Source organism: Medicago sativa, chromosome 5 (assembly GCF_051527215.1).
Source record: "Medicago sativa cultivar Bolivia chromosome 5, Bolivia_mono, whole genome shotgun sequence".
Taxonomy (NCBI): Eukaryota; Viridiplantae; Streptophyta; class Magnoliopsida; order Fabales; family Fabaceae; genus Medicago; species Medicago sativa.
Genome location: NC_140753.1, coordinates 41259207 through 41281616, shown reverse-complemented (window position 1 = coordinate 41281616; position 22410 = coordinate 41259207). Strand labels below are relative to the sequence as shown.

At 34.1% G+C, this 22410-nt stretch overlaps 3 protein-coding genes and 3 long non-coding RNA genes across 6 annotated transcripts; 5 read left to right on the top strand and 1 right to left on the bottom strand.

The window, feature by feature from the left end:
- Positions 1 to 1639: 1639 nt before the first annotated feature.
- Positions 1640 to 3856, top strand: LOC146922171 (uncharacterized). The gene is made up of 3 exons (XR_015010829.1): positions 1640 to 1870; positions 3324 to 3409; positions 3509 to 3856. It is a non-coding gene; the product is annotated as an uncharacterized LOC146922171 (long non-coding RNA).
- A 1922-nt stretch (positions 3857 to 5778) lies between these two features.
- Positions 5779 to 7957, top strand: LOC146922170 (uncharacterized). Its single transcript, XR_015012388.1, has 2 exons — positions 5779 to 6094; positions 7721 to 7957. It is a non-coding gene; the product is annotated as an uncharacterized LOC146922170 (long non-coding RNA).
- Positions 7958 to 11445: 3488 nt separating this feature from the next.
- Positions 11446 to 13617, top strand: LOC146922169 (uncharacterized). The gene is made up of 2 exons (XR_015012389.1): positions 11446 to 11761; positions 13381 to 13617. It is a non-coding gene; the product is annotated as an uncharacterized LOC146922169 (long non-coding RNA).
- Positions 13618 to 15767: 2150 nt separating this feature from the next.
- On the top strand, positions 15768 to 17535 carry LOC146922168 (uncharacterized). Its single transcript, XM_085711478.1, has 2 exons — positions 15768 to 17292; positions 17389 to 17535. The coding sequence occupies exons 1-2, from the start codon at positions 15784 to 15786 to the stop codon at positions 17533 to 17535; spliced, it is 1656 nt and encodes a 551-aa protein (XP_085567604.1). The 5' UTR covers positions 15768 to 15783.
- Positions 17536 to 17828: 293 nt separating this feature from the next.
- Positions 17829 to 18804, top strand: LOC146922167 (putative helicase MAGATAMA 3). Its single transcript, XM_085715251.1, has 3 exons — positions 17829 to 18083; positions 18166 to 18404; positions 18532 to 18804. Exons 1-3 carry the CDS (start codon positions 17830 to 17832, stop codon positions 18558 to 18560), a joined length of 522 nt encoding a protein of 173 aa, XP_085571377.1. The 5' UTR covers position 17829; the 3' UTR covers positions 18561 to 18804.
- Positions 18805 to 19804: 1000 nt separating this feature from the next.
- LOC146922166 (F-box/kelch-repeat protein At3g06240-like) lies at positions 19805 to 21343 on the bottom strand. The gene has a single exon (XM_085710817.1). The coding sequence runs from the start codon at positions 21299 to 21301 to the stop codon at positions 20024 to 20026; it is 1278 nt and encodes a 425-aa protein (XP_085566943.1). The 5' UTR covers positions 21302 to 21343; the 3' UTR covers positions 19805 to 20023.
- Between the last annotated feature and the right edge of the window lie 1067 nt (positions 21344 to 22410).

The following is a 22410-nucleotide window of genomic DNA, read 5'->3' as shown; positions in this document are numbered from 1 at the left end:
ATAAGATACGCGGTCATTTTCTAAAAAACTGGAGAAACGACAAAAAAATTAGGAAGGAAATGTGTAACCATATTTTTGGCTCCAAAAAGTTGCTGAAAGACTTAAGAACTTTTATAAATAAGATAAATAAGATACACGATCATTTTCTAAAAATATAAATAAACAACAAAAAATTAGGAAGGAAAAGTGCAACAACATTTTTGCCTCCAAAAAGTTGTCTAAGAGACTTAACACCTTTTATAAATAAGATAAAGAAACGGCGAAAAATTAGGAAGGAAAAGTGCAACATTTTTGGCTACAAAAAGTTGTCTAAGAGACTTAAGACCTTTTATAAATAAGATAAATAAGATACACGATCATTTTCTAAAAACATAAATAAACAACAAAAAATTAGGAAGGAAAAGTGCAACAACATTTTTGCCTCAAAAAAGTTGTCTAAGAGACTTAAGACCTTTTATAAAGAAGATAAATAAGATACACGATCATTTTCTAAAAATATAAATAAACAACAAAAAATTAGGAAGGAAAAGTGCAACAATATTTTTGGCTCCAAAAAGTTGTCTAAGCGACTTAAGACCTTTTATAAATAAGATCAAAACGCTACTGATTCATAATATTAAAACGAAAAGGACCTGAAAAAGTAATATAGATGATAATAGTATATTACTAATCAAAACCTATGATATTGATTATAATTATTGCACTACTTGTCTTTGCTGGTTTGGCACTTGGCTTCTGCATGTGCAGAACTTGCAAGTCCTATGTTAGTACGAATTATTGGAAATCAGGTTGCAAGTCCTATGTTAGTATGGATTGGACAGTTACGCGTTGAAAAAATAAGCTACATCTGATCATGCTAAAAGAGCATAATTGTTTTTAGCCAGTCTCGATATTGGTTTTGATATTATTTGAATCTTTTACATTTTGCAACTATAGGGAAGGCTAGTGTTGAACATAAGTATGTTTGCAATTCACTACTACAAAATATGGAAAAAATAGCGCCTCGTTAATAGCGCTTTAAACACTAAAGCGCTATATATAGAAATACGGAGGTCTTAGATAGCACTTTTTACAAAAAGCGCTATCTTTAATACTAACTCTATATAGCGCCTTATTTGCAAAACGTCAGCATAGGCTAATTTAAAAAATAATAAATTTTAAAAAAATTCTGGATTATTTTACAGTAGCGCTTATTATAGGAAGCGCTATTTATGGCTCAACCTTAAATAGCGCTTTAAAAGCGCCAGCATACGTTTGACTAAAGATAGCGTTTATATTTGACGAAAAGCGCTACATATTGATTGATTTATTTCAGCCTAGCGGTTAAGTTTGTTTTGCTTAAGCTCCGGGTCACTTGTTCGATCCTTGGTGTTCTATGCTATGTTTGTTTTTAAGCTCCGGGTCACTTGTTCGATCCTTGGTGTTCTATGCTATGTTTGTTTTTTTTTATTTTCTATGTTTGTTTTTTTTTTATTTTTTAAGTTCTATGTTTGTTTTTTTTTTATTTTTTAAAAGCGCTAAAATTAACTAAAAGAGCTATTTTTCTTTAAAATAAAACTAACGGAGCTATTTTGTTTGATCCTCCAACAAAATAGAAAAATTCAACTAAATTTCTTTTTTAACTACTTCCTCCTCAAAAACCTTCTTAGATCGTGAATGTGATTCATTCCATAACTCTCTGCTTCCACTCAGTCATCACTTTCACCATCCATTCATTCCAGAACCACCATGTCTCTCCCCTTCGATTCATTCATCACCTACAGCCTATGGTACGACCACCACCTCTCGCAGCTGCGGTCTCTCTCCTACCTATCGACCACCACCTCTCACTGATGTGCCGTCGACCGGTTTCCGTCTTTTTTCATTCAAGGTACCATCTTAATTCTTTCCTTACCATTCTTTTGTCAATTCAATTTCACTCAATTAATCTTCAATTCTTCATATTTGATGTTTTAGAGTTTTAGGGTTTAAACTAATATTAAGACTGCAGTGTTGGTAGTTAGGATAATTTATCAATGGAAACTGAAATTGTGTTGTGAAACTGAATTTGGGCTTTTGATTGACATAACTTTTGTTGCTATTTAACAAGCTGCTACTATTCACTTAGTTGCTATACTTATTTTATTAATATTGTTCTGTCTAACTTTTGCCCTCAAGTACAATTTTTGTAAACTGAGGCCTCAGACATAAAGCTTTTTGGAGTATAAAACATGTAAGTTAGAATATCGTCAAGGTAACCAACACTTTATCTTTTGTGTCCATTATGAAATAGTCCTACTAATCCTATTTCAATGATCAATATGATCTTATTGAGTTGACAATAGGCCATGCAATCTTGGATTGGGGATTGGGTTTCTCATTCATCTTTTTGCCTAATGACATCAGTCTCTATGGCTTCAATTTCATGTAGGCCCAATCGCCTACTTATATGTCATTGAGGATTGAGTCCCTTTCTTGTGTCATTCTATTGACCTATTCCACAATTGATTTGATGAAACAGTAGTTCCTATAAGCAATTAAAGTGTTAATCTTTTAGGGAGTTAGGTTGATAGTAGAATGCCTAGACTTCTTTTGATTAGATTTAGGGTCCGTTTGGATAAACTGCATCCACAAATGCTTATAACATAAGGGCTTATAGCATGAGAGCTTATACTCAATAAGCTACTTACATTTGAATGTATACACTAAAAAAATGCTAATATAAATTGAAGTGTTTGGATCTATCATTAATATGCAATTATAAAATGTTAATATAATTTAAAAAAAAAGTCAAACGTATAAAAAGAATGAAACAAAAAAAGAAAAGATAAGTTTGGAATAAAAAAACTGTATAAAAAAAGAGATAAGTCTCTTCATAAATAAACTAAAAGATAAATGTATAAAAAAGTCGATAAAATGAGGCATAAGGGATTCGAAGAGGCTCCCTAATTTCTAAAAGCCCCGTGTAAAGCCAATGTAAAAGCTAATAATTAGAACTTATCAAAATATAGCATAAGCTCAAATTTTGGCTATTTTAATTGATTTACCCAAACACCTTTACAATGGCTTGTATTAGTAGATAAACTCACATAAGCTCAAAATAAATCAATCTAAACAAGACCCTTAGTTCCAACATTTTGGCTCTATAGACAATAATATTATAGTATGGTTAAATTATTTGTTCGTGTTTTAAATATAATATACTTGGTTTTGATCTCTGTAAATTCATATCTATTGTTCATTAGTGCTTTAAATGTAATTACTTTTTTATTGTCCTGTCAATCAGTTAAACTTTCTAGAGCCTTCCTCGTTGTATAACCAATTTAAGATCTTTAAAATGGCAGGCTCACCTATGGAAAATCATATATGATTTGGATCCATTACTCAATGACCATGGGAATTATCCAAAAATGAAGACTATGTTTAATACGTAAGTGTGTGTGTGTGTGTGTGTATATTGATGTATGAAAGTATATAATATATATATGGTCTGCTGTGTGTAATCTAAATTTACATTTATAATTTGTAGAGTTCTAAAAGTATTTCGCTCTTCAAGGGAAGCAGAACAAGAATAGGTCAAAGCATACATGGTTAAGGAATTCATGAAATATAAAGATGAGTGCAAGTTATTTATTCTACCATTTTATATACCTAAGCATGTGTAAGATTTTCCTTGAAACTTTGTTTTTGATTATTTTTTCCTCACTTTTTACCACCGGTTATAGAAGATTTTCTAATTAACTTGGACATTTGTGTAGTGGACATTGGATGTTACTTTTCATTGATCTCATATCGGTAATCATATATTATTTGGATTCATTACTCAATGACTACATGAATTACCCGAAAATGAAGACTATGTTTGACACGTAAGAGTGTGTGTGTATATATATTGATGTATATGAAAACTATGTATAATATATATGGTCAGTTGTATGTAATCTAAGTTTACATTTATATTTTGTAGAGTTCTAAAAGTATTTCGCTCTCAAGGGAAGTTCGAGTACCAAAGAATAAATTTAACAACATATCATGGATCCGAGTACAGGTTTAATAATATAACATGATCAGTAGTACTTTGAACTTATCTTTAATATAATATAGTGTTATTGCTTAATGGTGTTTTCTGGTATATATTCAGGTGGAGGATTTAGGTGGAGGAGAGTGAACGAAATTTGGAAATGAATGATGATTTGCCTGCTTATTTTGGAGAAAAATGTTGAGAAGACCAAGAAGATAGACGAAAAGACTGCATGATACCATAGAAGATTTTAATCTTTTATGTTAACTAATTAGTTGTAACTCTTAGAGATATCTATGTTGCCATATTAGAGGCTATACATTTCTGACTTTTATGTTATATATAAATACATTTTTTATGATATGGTTATGTTTTATTTGATAAATAATAGTCTCAATTATAATGTGCCAAAATTATATATATTTCCCTTTAAATTTCTGACTTTATATATATTTTACTTTAAATTAATAAAAAACACTATTTGCAAAGGTAAAAAAAATTGACAAAAAATAAAATAAAATAAATTCTTCTCCTAGCGCTTTTTTTCCTTTATAAAGCGTTATCTAAACATATTGTTACATAGCGCTTTTAAAACCAAAACACTGTTTTTAACCCATCTTAGATGGCGTGTTTTTTCGAAAGCGCTATCTAAGGACAACCTTTGCTAGCGTTTTTTGACATAAAGCGCTATATAAACCCTGCTTTAGCTAGCGCTTTATACAGGAAAAAAAGCGCTATATTACCTTTACCAGCGCCATTTACAGTAGCGCTTCAAAAGCGCTATCTAAAGCGAAAAAAAAGCGCTATATAAGCCCATTTTTGTAGTAGTGATTGATGCAAATTGACGAATGATATTAATAATAATGGTACATCGATTAAAAATAAAAACGCTACTGTTGAAACGAAAAGAAAAAAAATAGTATAGGTGTTGAGGACTTGAAACATAAACAATAGTATAGGTGTTAGTTAAGGACCTGAAACTCGTAGATGTTTGTAATGGATGCCAGCAACAATAGTTCAAGGGCCTGAAAGAAAAAAAAAATTGTAAACTCACTCGTAGATGTTAGTTCCCTCTCATATTATATATAAAAATCTAAGCATAAGTAAAAGAAACAATAGTATAGGTGTTTGTCAAACCTGAAGAAAGAAAAAGCTTAGATCAAAAGAAGATTTGAGTTTCAGTTTCTGTTGAAAATTTGTGTTTACGCGATTAAAATTCTCCTTTATTTATAGTTAACAAAAAAAACAAATCGAAGCCTTTTTTTCCTCAATGAAAAAAAACTAATTGAAACTTCTTTTCCTAAAAAAACGAAAAAATAAAATAAAGGAAGAGTTAACAAAAAAACAAATCGAAGCCTTTTTTCCTCAATGAAAAAAAACTAATCGAAACTTCTTTTCCTAAAAAAAGAAATAAAAAAATAAAGGAAGATTTAATGGATAGTATTAAAAGTATTATATATAGTTTGTTGAGATATTTTGTGTAATATCCCGCCTGTCGGTGTCGGAATATTACCAGTCGATCGTGCTAGAGGACCAATATCTCGGAAAATAAGTTAATGGAAAATATTTTATGACATGTCAGCTTTTTACGGGAAAAGTATCAGAGTCGTTTTAAACACGTTTAAGCCAAGGGCAATATGGTAATTCCATGGGAAAGGATATTTATTGGGTTAAGACACCAAAAATATCTCATTTTCCTCTTTTCCTTTCTCTCTCTTAAGGTTGGCAAGAGCTTCCTTCTCCTTCTCTCTTCTTCCATCGATCCTTTCCCTCTTCACACCACATCATGCATCAAATCTTCTTCTTCATAGATTCAAGAACAATTTTAGTGTCTCTATCTTTCCACAAGAGATTGGTGACTTGGTTTGAGCTTATTTCCAATCCTTCCTTCTCTTTAGAAAAGATTCAAGGTTAGGGTTTTGATGAAGAAGCTATGGGTTGGATCAAAGATGATCAAGCAAGGATCATGAAGTCTTAGATTGCAAGAAAACATCAAGATTGAGGTGGGTTGAACAAAGGAAACATATGGATCAAAAACTAGAGTTTTGGTTGCTTGAGCAAGGAACTTGGAGCTGCTATGAAATCATTGATTAGGTGAGTTCCATAGATAGATTACCTACCTTTGGGTTTGTTTAATCTTGTGAATAAACATGATTTGTATTAGAATGTAAGTTAGGGTTTTAGTACCCCTTTTGCCATTAATCATTGAAATTATGTTGTTTGTTGTTATGTATTTGTTCTAAGCTGTTTTCTATGTATTCTAAGTGGTTTGTGTGCATTGGAAACTTAATTTTGAGATTTAGAGGTCAAAATTACGAATTCTGCAGGTCTGGTACTGAAGAACCTCGCTTAAGCGAGATGAATCTCGCTCAAGCGAGATTAAGGCAGAACCGAATTAAAAATCTCGCTTGGAATCTCGCTCAAGCGAGAAATCTCGCTTGGGAATCTCGCTCAAGCATGATAAATCTCGCTCAAGCGAGATTTGGCAGCACAGCACTTTTTACAAGAAAATTCATGAAATGCAGTGGTTTCGACCAAGCTTTTCCCTGCAGTCTCTTATAACTTTAAACACCCCTCAAAGTCAAGTTATCTTTGCACACTACACCTAAGGATATTGGTAAAGAAATGCATGAACAACATCAAGAATTTCAATGACGAATTGCACATGAAATGTTATGTTATGATATAGATTTGAGTAGCAAGTTATTCCTTAAGCAAGGGAGAACTAGAGCCTCGACATAGTTTTCGAGAACTAGCATGTTAGCAAGAATCCCTAAGTGTGCCAAGTATAGAAATATGAATGCATATGTAACTAAGACGCGAAGGATAATCTCTTCGCACATGAACTAGAATGACTTAGCAAGTATGTAAGTTGTGGATTGATAGGTTATTTCTCTCCACCATGATTAAGTATGTATATGAATAAGTGTAGGTGGCATGTCTCTTGCTATCCACATCAGGGGGATACAAGGGGTTCTCATGATGAGAACGATTCAAGCCGTAAGGGACCCGCATGTCACCGAGTAAGCAAGACGTAGGTGCTCGTGTCTCTTGTTATCCACGCCAGGGGGATACGGGAGGTTCTCGACCTAAGGGGAACGGTTTAAGCCGCAAGGGACCCGCACGACACCGAGGGAGTCCGATGTACGTACATCGGTCATGTATGGGATTGATCTCGGGGTTACTCCACCCGGGACTATCCGTAAAATGAATCAAGATAATTAATGTTTGTTCAACGCTAACCAAGTATGACCCTGACTATGTTATTTTTATGCAATAATGAAATTATGTATGATTATGTTTATGCGCAATAGCACAAGATGCTATCAGACAAGTTCAAGTCAGGAAATAGAGAAAGTAAAGAATGTTATGCCGATGACGATCTTAGGTTCCCCTAATCGTCCGGTTTAGGATTGTGTCATGAATATGTTATGTTAAATCTTGATGCGTTTACCGTATCATGAGTTAGCGGTCCTAGGATCCCTTGATCGCCATGACACACATGATTATAGTAAGCCTATAACAAGTTAAGATGAGACTATGACGGCCCTAGTATGCACAACCGTCTAGTATGCAAGTCCCCACACACGTATAATCAACCGTCAGGTTGTAAAGTAGACACGTGGTGACCGTAGGTTTCCCCTTGAGGTTGCCTATAGCCTAGGATTTAGGGGAACTCACTGAGACCTTATGTCTCATCCCAATCCTTATTTGTTTCAGATAAGCAGGATGCTATGCAAGCTTGAAGTCGGATGGATATTTCAACAAGTGTGCGTTCGTGTCGCTGCAGGATGCTTTAGCTTTTGAGGATGTAATTATAAATGTATGGATGAGCTATTTATGTGACTTATGTACGAACGCAATTTGTTGTACAATTATTCATTCGTATGAAGTTTATGTTGTAAATTTTAATGTATCCAGTACTAATATTAATGCACATGCTAGACTTTCTAGATACGTCTGGTATGGGTGTTACAATTGGTATCAGAGCAGGTCGATTCAGACCGTGCCTTGGGTCATTAATGTTACAACTAAGGTAGTGGGGCCATTGGGTTCCGGGTAAATGTTCTAGTTGTAGTTGTTAGTTGAGCCTGATCAACTCAATTTAGCATTCAACGATTAGAATGGATGCCTGAGAGCTGAATAGGACCCAGGAGGAACGAAGTATGTGATGAAGATGCACTGGAAAGTGTGAACTCAGAAGTAACAACTCGGAATGAGTGTAAGTAGGAAGTTGGATCGTGCCGAAAGGTGGCCGGTGAACTGATCAGGTACAAGTGTGAATCCTCCGGGAATGTAAGACATGATAAGAAGGAACGTTCCGACAATGTCGGGTAAGATGGTAGCAATATGAGAATGAAGTTAAGGACATGTATGCTCGAAAAGTTGTGTAAGTGGCAATGTAACGAGGTAAGTTATTCGTAGTGGGTAAAGTTAAGGATTCAAGAGAAAGTTTTATGTTATTAGGCGTAAGGCATTGATTTCCGGTGTGCCAAGAATTGTATCGAAAAAGGTTGATGTTGCCATGCATATGTTATAGAATATTTTACGATGATATGAATGAATGATGTGCATTGTATACTTGAGAATAAGAATTTTATGCAATAAATGTTTTTTGAATAATAGAGTTGGAGAAGCTCACCAATAGCAAGCCTGGGACGAAACTTCCTGTTTTGTGAAATCTACTAGTTTGTTTCCATGGTTTGCAATGACTATTGGGGAGATGTCTTCACAATACTATTTTATGTGACAAAAATCTTTTATGACATCAAGTTACGAATGCATATCATATCCTAAGATTTTCAAGGAAAAAGACATGGGAAACCATCAACGAAATCGATACGGTTTAAGGTAGCTTTGGAAGTTAATGTGTTAAGAATCAAGAACGAGCCAAGATCAAGAGTATAGAAGTTCTGGTATCTAGAAGGAAAGTCACGGATGTTCATGCAAGAGGTATGAAGTAAGAAGTTAAAGCGGTGCAAAGTTATGAGGAATCACAAGGTTCACGGATTATGTGGAATTATGACGTATCTCTTGAACCTATGTTTTGCTTAATTGATTTGCTAAGGCTCATTATGAAGTTGAACTATAAAGTTTAAAGGAATTTGAGTTTATTCGAAAACAAGTTCAAGTATGATATGTATACCTCAGTAGGTAAATGCAATCAGCAAGAATGTAAGGTTTACCCCCAAGTCAAGTATTATGAGTATAAGATAAGTTATCATGAGTTTTGAATTTACAAGACAAGTGTAAGGTTGTGATGTTGGGTACAACATGGAAGATCTCAAGAAGTAAGTAATCAAGTGATAAGCATGAATTGAAGTCTCAATTGCTCTAACGGATTAGGGTAATGGTTTAAGCCAACCGGTGGGAATCAGAGTAGCGCCATGGAAGCTAATCGTTAAACACGAAACATGGGATTTTAGTATGAAAGAATCTTTGAGAAGAATATTCGGTTGGTAACATAAGTGTAACAAGAATGCATCCTAAGACAAACAAGAAGTTCTCGATGCGATAAGTATTCAGTCAGTGTTGGCTAAGGTAAAAGTTTTAAATATGTGTTGTCACCTAAGCAAGATGAAAAAGGACAAGAATTGCTATATATGAATTGGTCAGGATGCATGAAAGATGATAATGGGAAGCACGTAAGGTTTAGAAGGTACCTTTTGTGACTCAAGTAAAGAATTAAAGCATCAAGAATGATGACCGGTTTCCGGAAAAGGTATTAATGCTCAAGCGATAACCGGATAAGATGATGTGGAGAATCAAGTTTAATGTTCCGAGGAAGAGGAACAAGTTAATGTTAAGAGGTCCAAGGATTTCCTATGGATATGTAATTATGTATATCGGTTAAACAAGGGAAGAATTTACCTTTGAAGTTAAGTATGTTATCAAGAAAGGAGATGCAACTCTTAAGCTTTATGTAATGAGATTCATACTCTTGTATGCAATACTTGTTAAGTGGAAACGATACTTGTTAAGACAAGCCAAACCATGATTTTATAACTTTTAAAGCTAAGATTGGTATTACGGAACTTGGGAACGATGTTTTTATTTAAACTCATAGAATTATACGTTTTTGAAACTGATAAGATACGTCGTAAGTAAACTCACTTAAGACGTACAAACTTCAGGACCAACTTGTCATGGACAAGTTTGGGGCGAGTTGTTAAATCTTTTTTAAAATATAGAAACTCGTCCGGTGGTTCTGTGGTGCTATTGCAAATTCAGTTTTGGAATTGATAAAATATTTTAGTCAAGTATATATTCGTTCCAAGAACCCTAATACCAAAGTTTAAGAAAATTTCTTCAAGAAAAATGCTAGACACATATCGTTATCATTTAATAAGAGGTGGCACTTGAAAGTATGTACATGTTATGGAAACGACAATGTTCGTATGAAGCCAATATCCTACAGGATACACGGAAATGTGTTAAGAATGTTTGATGTATGTGCAAGTAGATGTTCTAGAAAGTTTCAAAAGCATGTGAACCACAACGTTGGTGATTAAATTGTTAAGATGAATCGGCATAGTTGATTTCACATTTCCATGTCAAGTTATGTGAGTACCCACTAATTCAGGTGCAGAGAAATCGCATGAAGTCGGGAAATTTCCTAAGGCTTTGAAAGGAGATAAGTGATTTGTGGAATCGTCTATATGAGTAATGTATGTAAGAGGCATAAGTCAAAACGCGCGGTAAGAAAGATTATGTAGGCATGAAAAGATATTTAATGTTGCAAGTAAGCACTGCAGGGCAAACCTGGTTTCCGGTAGGATTCCAGTTAAAGGGCAAATCCTGAGTGTACATGTTTATAATAAGATACCTTTATGAATGGTTTATGTTAAGTGGGTAAGATATGAGTCCCAAACGATAAGTCTATATGTAGCAAGGAATGTTCTAAATCATGATGTAACAAGTTAACTCTAAATGTTGAGTTATATTAAGATCAAGAAAGCTATATGCTTATGTATGTGAATCAAGAAACAAGATGAAATGCATGTTTGAGGAATTTATACGATGAACTTCTTGAGAATGGATGATTAGGATATGTATGGTTTAGATCAAAGATGCCAAGATTTTGTCATGATGATCGGTAGTTGATCCCTAAATTTCGAGGACGAAATTTCTTTAAGGGGGGTAGAATGTAATATCCCGCCTGTCGGTGTTGGAATATTACCAGTCGATCGTGCTAGAGGACCAATATCTCGGAAAATAAGTTAATGGAAAATATTTTATGACATGTCAGCTTTTTACGGGAAAAGTATCAGAGTCGTTTTAAACACGTTTAAGCCAAGGGCAATATGGTAATTGCATGGGAAAGGATATTTATTGGGTTAAGACACCAAAAATATCTCATTTTCCTCTTTTCCTTTCTCTCTCTTAAGGTTGGCAAGAGCTTCCTTCTCCTTCTCTCTTCTTCCATCGATCCTTTCCCTCTTCACACCACATCATGCATCAAATCTTCTTCTTCATAGATTCAAGAACAATTTTAGTGTCTCTATCTTTCCACAAGAGATTGGTGACTTGGTTTGAGCTTATTTCCAATCCTTCCTTCTCTTTAGAAAAGATTCAAGGTTAGGGTTTTGATGAAGAAGCTATGGGTTGGATCAAAGATGATCAAGCAAGGATCATGAAGTCTTAGATTGCAAGAAAACATCAAGATTGAGGTGGGTTGAACAAAGGAAACATATGGATCAAAAACTAGAGTTTTGGTTGCTTGAGCAAGGAACTTGGAGCTGCTATGAAATCATTGATTAGGTGAGTTCCATAGATAGATTACCTACCTTTGGGTTTGTTTAATCTTGTGAATAAACATGATTTGTATTAGAATGTAAGTTAGGGTTTTAGTACCCCTTTTGCCATTAATCATTGAAATTATGTTGTTTGTTGTTATGTATTTGTTCTAAGCTGTTTTCTATGTATTCTAAGTGGTTTGTGTGCATTGGAAACTTAATTTTGAGATTTAGAGGTCAAAATTACGAATTCTGCAGGTCTGGTACTGAAGAACCTCGCTTAAGCGAGATGAATCTCGCTCAAGCGAGATTAAGGCAGAACCGAATTAAAAATCTCGCTTGGAATCTCGCTCAAGCGAGAAATCTCGCTTGGGAATCTCGCTCAAGCATGATAAATCTCGCTCAAGCGAGATTTGGCAGCACAGCACTTTTTACAAGAAAATTCATGAAATGCAGTGGTTTCGACCAAGCTTTTCCCTGCAGTCTCTTATAACTTTAAACACCCCTCAAAGTCAAGTTATCTTTGCACACTACACCTAAGGATATTGGTAAAGAAATGCATGAACAACATCAAGAATTTCAATGACGAATTGCACATGAAATGTTATGTTATGATATAGATTTGAGTAGCAAGTTATTCCTTAAGCAAGGGAGAACTAGAGCCTCGACATAGTTTTCGAGAACTAGCATGTTAGCAAGAATCCCTAAGTGTGCCAAGTATAGAAATATGAATGCATATGTAACTAAGACGCGAAGGATAATCTCTTCGCACATGAACTAGAATGACTTAGCAAGTATGTAAGTTGTGGATTGATAGGTTATTTCTCTCCACCATGATTAAGTATGTATATGAATAAGTGTAGGTGGCATGTCTCTTGCTATCCACATCAGGGGGATACAAGGGGTTCTCATGATGAGAACGATTCAAGCCGTAAGGGACCCGCATGTCACCGAGTAAGCAAGACGTAGGTGCTCGTGTCTCTTGTTATCCACGCCAGGGGGATACGGGAGGTTCTCGACCTAAGGGGAACAGTTTAAGCCGCAAGGGACCCGCACGACACCGAGGGAGTCCGATGTACGTACATCGGTCATGTATGGGATTGATCTCGGGGTTACTCCACCCGGGACTATCCGTAAAATGAATCAAGATAATTAATGTTTGTTCAACGCTAACCAAGTATGACCCTGACTATGTTATTTTTATGCAATAATGAAATTATGTATGATTATGTTTATGCGCAAAGATGCTATCAGACAAGTTCAAGTCAGGAAATAGAGAAAGTAAAGAATGTTATGCCGATGACGATCTTAGGTTCCCCTAATCGTCCGGTTTAGGATTGTGTCATGAATATGTTATGTTAAATCTTGATGCGTTTACCGTATCATGAGTTAGCGGTCCTAGGATCCCTTGATCGCCATGACACACATGATTATAGTAAGCCTATAACAAGTTAAGATGAGACTATGACGGCCCTAGTATGCACAACCGTCTAGTATGCAAGTCCCCACACACGTATAATCAACCGTCAGGTTGTAAAGTAGACACGTGGTGACCGTAGGTTTCCCCTTGAGGTTGCCTATAGCCTAGGATTTAGGGGAACTCACTGAGACCTTATGTCTCATCCCAATCCTTATTTGTTTCAGATAAGCAGGATGCTATGCAAGCTTGAAGTCGGATGGATATTTCAACAAGTGTGCGTTCGTGTCGCTGCAGGATGCTTTAGCTTTTGAGGATGTAATTATAAATGTATGGATGAGCTATTTATGTGACTTATGTACGAACGCAATTTGTTGTACAATTATTCATTCGTATGAAGTTTATGTTGTAAATTTTAATGTATCCAGTACTAATATTAATGCACATGCTAGACTTTCTAGATACGTCTGGTATGGGTGTTACATTTTGGCTACACAAAATATTAGGAATTAAATATAAAATTAAATAAAATATTTAGTGGATAAGATCAAAAGTTTGTTGAGATTTTTATGTCAAATAAAATATAGAAAAAAATATAAAAATATTGAGAATAAATGTGGAAGCGACACGTGGCATAAAAAACCTTACTTTATATATATACTATACTATTGATTGATAATAAATATATAATCTTGTGATATATAATTTTCATTTTTAATACAGTTATTTTATCATTGCAAACAATAATTTTAACACTTCTATAAAATTGTAGAGCATTCTTTAACATTTTCCTAATAGCGATAATAATAGGAATATGAAAAAACACTGGTTAGTGCATGAAAATGAAAAGGATTGTATTTATTCCAAAAAAAAAAAAAAAAAAACTGTAGAATAGGAGAAGACAATGCATCATGCATGTTGTCATTTCCTATGAAAGTACCCTCTTCTCATGCGCCACTTTCATTAACTGTGAAAGTTGTGTGCATCATTTAACACTTCTCTATTGTCTTTATCTTTTCATGTGTACTTGAAAGGTCGAACCAGACATAAACTTCAACTGTTTGGTACCTTAACATTTGTGGTTCCATTTACTATTACATTGTGTATTATTTAGTTGCATGTGTACTAATACTTTTTCTTAATGATTGTTTAGCAAATGATGGAGAAGAGTGGAAATGGAAGTGGGAATCTTATAGATATTGTACTTTCTTGGACCCTCGAGGATGTTCTCAATGAAAATCTTTACAAAGACAAGGTTTCTTTTACACTCTTTTCAGGTGGCATTTAGGATGGGAAAGGGAAAGAGTTTCCCACCATGGGAAAGTAAATCTTAAACCATTAGATTTAAGAGACACACAGATTTTATGATGGTCTGCCCACACCCTATATTTTCCCCATCATCTTCAACCTATGAGAATGCAAATCTGCAAATTTGCAACAAACAGGAAAATATTTTTATCTTCATTTAATCTAATCTGAAACCACCACCACCCAATAAAATGGTTGTCTTCCAAATTGAAAGCTTCTTCGTTCAACTTCAACCTTGTTGAGTATCTGGAATTTTACATTCACATATACCATGGTTTTATAACTTAAAATTTAAGTGTTTAGCAATTTACAAATCATAAATTTAATGTTTAACTCCATTATTGTGCCCACTGTTTCTTGTTATTCATCAAAATCAAAATTATTCAAAACTAGATCTGAGTATTTCTATGAACGAGATCTACGTATTTCTTCACCTTCCAGCTCTAAATCTGGGTATATTTATGAAGGAGATGCACTGTTAAGATTGGAGTAAATGAGTGTTCTTATGACTCAACTCAAGCAAAAGATGTAGTTTTACTTTCTCTCTGTTACAAGAGCATGGATTTAATTTTGAGATAATTAAATTGTTTCAATCTTGTTTGATTCACGAAATTGCTTGATTCACGAATTATGAAAGTGTTTAATTAGCAATTAAGATATAAGATGCAATTAAGATACAAGAGCACGAATTATGACAAACTATAATATGTTGGGGGAGGGATCGGTGGTGGTGGTGAGTTTATTGTGAGGTTGAAGACAATAGAAAAATAATTTAGTGTTGAGGGAGCATGATAAAAATGTGTTCTTAATTAGATCTGATGGTTAAGATTTACTTTCCCATGGTGGGAAACTCTTTCCCTTCCCCATCCTAAATGCCACCCTCTTTTCAATACTCACATTGAAAAAGTGAACTTGGTTTTTGAAAAAGAATTTGAACATGAAAGAATACAAATTCATTGTGTTACAAAGAAATGGTGTTAAAATCTCAATAATGATTGATTATTTATATAGATTTTCTCCACTTCATTGTTAGTTTTGTTCTTATATATTTTAAAATTAGAATTGCAAAATAGTTAATTTATATGACCTTTTTAGTAGTTGCAAAAAATTGTGTTGCAATAAGAAAGTCACTATATATAGTCCCATCATATTTACTCAAAAGCTTCTTAAATTTATTGGAATGTATGTACCGATCACACAAACATATCAGGAGATACGTTCAGATCATTTTTTTCTCCATCGGAAACTATCTTCCGATTGATCTTTTTTCAGGCTTTAGCAACTTGGCCGCCCTATAGAATGGAGATAACTGCAAAATTTGCATGTCTGGATCAAATAGTCAAGCCTCTTCCATTACGAAAGACATAATTCAATCTCAGAATCTGAATGAATCCCAACAAGACGCAGTTACAAGCTGTGTTAGTATGGTAGATTGCTCTCATGCTAATATCAAACTGATATGGGGACCACCAGGGACAGGAAAAACAAAGACTGTTGCATGCTTGCTTTTTTCTCTACTCAAGTTGAAATCAAGAACATTGACCTGTGCTCCAACTAATACTGCAATTTTGCAGGTGGCAATTCGGTTGCATAGTTTAGTTACAGGTTCACTTGACCATGATACATATGGTTTAGCTGACATTGTGCTATTTGGCAGTGGTAAGAGAATGAAAGTGGATAGTTATCCGGGCCTTGAAGATATCTTTCTTGATTATCGCGTGAAAAATCTCATGCAGTGCTATGCTGAATGGAAGCATAGCTTTGAAGCAATGATCGAATTTCTTAGTGATCCTAGTAAACAATATTTCTTGGAGATGTCCAAAAAGGATTTTGTTATGGATGAAAATAGGATTTTAGCATCTGCATATCATGCATACAAGATAAATAAGGGGAACCATGATCTGATTATGAGGTTTGAGGATTATGTCCAGAAGGCACAAACAGAGATCACTAAGCTATACCAATTGGATGAGAATGACAAAAAGGAATGTATGTTGACAATTGAGCAATTTGTGAAACAGAGAATTGATAAATTAAGCATGAATAGAGTCAATTTCTTCATGACCTTATATACAAGCTTAATGCAGCTGCTTGAGGACCCTAGACCTAGAGATCAAATTTTCTCAAAGATGGGTTACAAGTCCCTTGATGATTTTGCTACAAATAGTATCGTAGTATCTGCATATAGTGCATACAAGGAAAATATAGGGTATGATAAACATGATGATTCTTTGACTTTTGAGGGATATGTGAAGAGAGCAAGGAAAGAGATTATAGAGCTATACCAAAGTATCATGACCATGGAGCAATTTGTGAAGCAGAGATTTGGAGAATTAAGTGAGAAGCTAAAGTTTTTGATACATACCGTATGCACTCACATGCCAAAATTTTTCATTTCAGTTAGCAATATGCTCCAAGCTCTTGACTTGTTAAAATCAATGGAAATTTCATTGAGTCAAGCCAAATTTAAGCAAACTGTTGATGATTGTGAAGAAGAAAGCATTCCTGCTTGCTTTGGACCATCAAGTTTGGAAAGAAATGATTGCCTTCGCATACTAAGTTTCCTTTCCAACTCAATTTCGCTTCCTGAGTTTAAAGAGAGACATCAAGTGGAAAAGTTTTGCTTGTCAAATGCTAGTCTAATTTTGTGTACTGTATCAAGTTCTGTCAAACTTTACTCAGAAGAGACGAGTCCAGTGAAATTTTTAGTGATTGATGAAGCAGCACATCTGAAAGAATGTGAATCCATGATTCCATTACAGCTCCCGGGTCTTCAACATTGCATTCTTATAGGTGATGAGAAACAACTTCCTGCGCTAGTCAAAAGCAAGGTACTTAACTTGATCATTGCGTTTTTTTTAATTTGCTAAAAAAACATCATAATTGAGGATTATTATATAATATGTTTGAAGTTATTATATTTTTAGATTGCGGACAATTGTCGATTTGGAAGAAGTATGTTTGAGCGATTGGTGATGCTAGGATACAAGAAGCATATGCTTAATGTTCAGTACCGAATGCATCCATCAATAAGCTTGTTTCCTTCCAAAGAGTTCTATGATGAAAAAATTTAGGATGCCTTAGCTGTCAAGGATGAAAGCTATAATAAGAGCTTTCTTGAAGGAGAAATGTATTCTTCTTATTCTTTTATTAATATATCCAAGGGTAAGGAGAAATTTGGTCGCGGACATAGCTTGAAGAACATGGTCGAAGTTGCCGTCATTTCTGAGATGATTAAAAACCTAAGAGAAGGTTGTTTTTTCTTTACCATTTGTGTTAATTGTCTTTAATAAGAAATCATCATCTTTAGTATGCATTCTGCATTCATATGTTTTACACATTACTTTTTTGTGCTTTTGGTAGAGTTTATGAGGACAAAGAAGAAAGTTAGCATTGGAATAATATCTCCATATAATGCTCAAGTTTATGAAATCCAGAAGAAAGTTAAGCAAGACACTTGGGATTCTAATTCTGACTTTTCTGTTAATGTTCGTTCTGTTGATGATTTCCAAGGCGGTGAAGAAGATATTATAATAATATCTACTGTGAGATCAAATGGAAGTGGTAATGTCGGTTTTCTTTCAAATAGACAAAGAGCTAATGTTGCAATGACAAGGGCTAGGTATTCATTGAGTTATTTCTGAATCCTCGTGTGTATTTGCAGATTCAAAGTTGGTTGTAAACTGAGTTCATTTTTTGTGCAGATATTGTCTTTGGATATTAGGCAATGCATCTACTTTAGCCAGTAGTGATTCTATCTGGAGAAAGTTAATTATTGATGCTAAGAGAAGAGACTGTTATCATAATGCTGACGAGGACATGAAACTGGCTCGAGTTATTGATGATGTCTTGTTTGAGATTGAACTTCTTGAAGAATCTGAGTCTCCATTTAAGAAACTCAGTCTATGTGAAAAATCTGAAATTGATGCTATACTTCCTCAAGGTAATCAAAAACTACATTTCTTCAAATATTCATGTAACATGTAATAATTAATTATTTAAATAATGCCTTATTTTTTTCCATCTTAAGTACTTTGATTTGGGTTAATTTGCAACACTTTTTGTGGCAGGTCAAGGAAACCTAGGGGCCCAAGTTTGAAGCTGGTGAATCAATTGCACAGTGTTCGTTCGCTAAGGGAAGACATTGAATCACCGTTGTGATTGACAATATCATGCACTGTTTTCTAAGTTTCAAATTTATACTCAACGAACAGACATGTGTGTGCTATTTAAGTTTGAAATTCTGTGACCTATTTCAAACATAATTACTCCTTTTGTTGTTTTTGTAATCTATAGTTTTGCTCTATTTACTATGACAAAGTGTGGAATGTTTGCTTATAAAATTTCAAATGACGTTCTCAATTTTGCTAAATAACAACTAATATGAGTCTTCGAACATCTAGTAGTTCAAATTTGCTGACTGCAATGAATGCATAAATTATTGATTAAAGGGAATCCAAATCCATAATTCGGTTAATTCTTTCCAAAGTCTGTAGCTTGTAGGTTTGACAACAACATTTTTATCAAGCTGATGCCGACACTCATATTTTCCTTTAAGCACCTTGCACGAAAGATCATTATTTCCATTGTACGAACCCCAAGCTAATTTCAACAAACAAGCTTGGTTCATGACAGTGAGGTTTAAATTTCTCAATCCCAGTCCGCCAACATCTTCAGGTCTCGCAACAAATTCCCAACGAACTGCATGTACCTTACGAACATGATATGTATTACCCCAGATAAAGTCTCTCTCAATTTTTTCAATCTCTTCCAAACAACTCTTTGGCATCTTGGCAGTCATCATAGGATATATAGGGATAGCTTCAATCACACTTTTTGCTGGAGTCACTCTACCGGCAAAAGATAGATTTTTGGCTTTCCAAGCAGTAAGTTTTTCGTTAACCTGATCTAAAACAAATTGAAAATCTGATTTACGAGGTGCTCTATCAGTCAAGGGAACACCAAGATACTTCCATAGCGACACATTTTTTTATAATATATTGAACTTAATTGACAAGTTATTAGTTACAGTTGGCAAATGATGTGGGCGAAATTCATGGAGATTAGTTAGTAAGCAATCAAATCTTTATGAAAGATACGCAAATAGCGGCTAATGAGATTATTGCCATTCATATACATGATTGTAATCAGTATTCATTTCAGAGTTGTTACCATTAGAACTGCATACCATTGAAATAGAGATACATAATTAAGATGAATTGTTATTTTAAATGCCAACCCTGAGATTACACGAGACAAAAATCAGAATATAACTAAACAAAAACATGACTTTCTTTATAATAGAGAGGACGTGAAGAAGATTAATTGATTTGAACTTAACCATAAAGCTTGAACCACATTCAGTTTATTCATTTGGATTTGAAATGCAAAAGAAAAAAATAAAGCACGAAATTAAACATAAAAGCATAGATACTATTTTTACATAAAACTAAAAGCAAAAGAATATTATTCTAATTGCTATTGAAACCATATCAGTTTGTATGCAATGTCATATCCCAATAACCTTCATCATCACACCTCTAGTGAACACAAGAAAAGGATTTACTTATTTATTCCACCAATTGGAAGAAGGTTTTCCATGTAAACTACTATCTGACAACCATGACTATCTCCTCCTTTAACACCAAGGTCCTCAATCATTTGGGTACTTAAATCAAACCAAGCTAGTTCTTCGTCTTTTTTTGTGAAGAATATTTTTCCCTTCCCCACTCCAAAAGGACGCTCGACACATGATAGAGGTCCAACAATGAAGAGTTTGATCCATGATTCCTTCACAATTAATTCACTCAAAATTGATATGTTAAAAGTAGCCATTTGTTCTTGATATGTGATCAAGGCAATGGATCCATTTAACACCGCCAAGTCTCTCCATGAACACTCATTGTCTACATTAATACATTCATCTATGTCCATGGGTATGGGTGTGGTAAAGAACACATCATTGCTCAAATCAAACGACACCAAATTTGATTCTCTTTTAGAGTCAAAGTGACCTATAATACACCCCCAATGACACAGTCCATTCAAGTACACTCCCATCGTATTCCCACATGTTGTTGGCATAACAACATCAAGTTTCCTCCAAGAGTTACTTCTTAAACTATATATCTCCCAGAAGGGTTCTAATGATATCTCCCAGAAGCGTTCTATTGATGTATCACCCAATGCCACATAACCTTTGCGTGGATTCAACCGTGGGGCACTAAAGCTCACATGACTAATCACCTTAAAGTCATGTGTACGCAGGTCGTAGCCAAATCCATGAACTTGACGACTTGGGTGAAAATTAATCACATCACCGTTAACATTTGCAGCAAACGGTTGAAACATATCTGGACTATGAGGAATGACCTTGAATTCGTCCGTAGTTGGATTCCATAGTGCAAATCTATCGGCAGGATTGACGTTAACATTATGTTTAAGAAAACATTTGACAAGAATAAAATCATCATAAATACCTCCGAAAATTAAAATTTCAAAATGGTTGAGAGTTTCAGTTCCTTCTTGAAATGGATGTGGTAAATTTAATTTGGCTATATTCTCAAATCTTTCGCCGGACAAAGAATACAAGACTCCCACCCATATGTCAGGTCTACCCCGCGATAAGATGAGAGATACACTGTGGTTGTCGGCTAAGAAATTGTTACGGACCATGTTCATGAAAAGAGGATTTTCAAACAAAAGTGACCATGATTTGCATACGCATTCAAATCGCTTCAAAGATTTAAGAGGTAATTTTGATAGAATTGAAAAGGTAATATCATCGTGTATATAGGTACTGACCTTTTCATTTGTGGCAGTCACATATTTCTTCTCCATCTCACCAACTAGCCAGCGACCGAAGAATGATACTTGTGAATTTTGGTGTATCCGATCAAGTTTATATAACCTAATTGAAACAAAAAAATATAAACGCTTCCGCTATACTTGTGGATAAATTTGAGAATACCTGGGCTGTGTTTGGTAATATTCAGTTGGCGAAAAATAGTTGTATGACACAACACTAAATAAATCAAAATTATTTAGCACACACTCATTAAAATATTTATCATTAAATTATTTCTAAAAGATGTATTATTTAATTTCTTTCTTTTTGAAGGGTACACCCTCTGGTCATAAATATAAGCAAAAATTCATATTTTAGATTCATTCAATAAATAATGTATGTTGTCTACAATAAAGACTACATACATCATTTATTGAATGAATCTAAAACATGAATTTTTGCTTATATTTGTGACCGGATGGTGTATTTAATTTCTTTCTCTTTCATACTTTTCACTTAAAAAAATGTATTACCCTTTTTAATTAAATTAAATATATTTTGGAAAACGTTAACGAGTGCCCCCGGGCACTCTTTAAGAGCCTAGAATAGTAACTTTTTATAAAAACTTGTGTATGTAATACATTGGAAATTGAACTATTTGACTTTTTTTATAGAATAACTTCCTAATTTAACATGCTTAAAGAGTGTCTCGTGGTCACTCGTTAATAAGACTCATATATTTTTAGTCCTTATAAATATACTAACTTTTTGTTTTAGTCCCCTAAAATTTTTCTTCAACTTTTAGTCTTTATGAAATTTTTAATCACTAATTTTGGTCCCTATTTACAAGTTAATTTTTGTATTTTTTTAATGAAATTGTGCATAAATGTGTAAAATATGGTAAACATATTTTCCAAAAAAAAATTAGAATTTTTTAACGAAACACAAATTAAATATGAATCTTCAAAAATATAAAATTCATATCAAATTCAAATTAAATTCACTTAATCATTTGTTAAAAGACTATTTTGACAGCTATTTTGAAAAGTGAACAATTTACGACAAAAATAATAGATTTTATCGACCCATTTATTATTTGAAGGTTCTTGTACTCATTTACAAGCAAATATATCTATTGCTCTTTTTGTGATTATGTTAATTT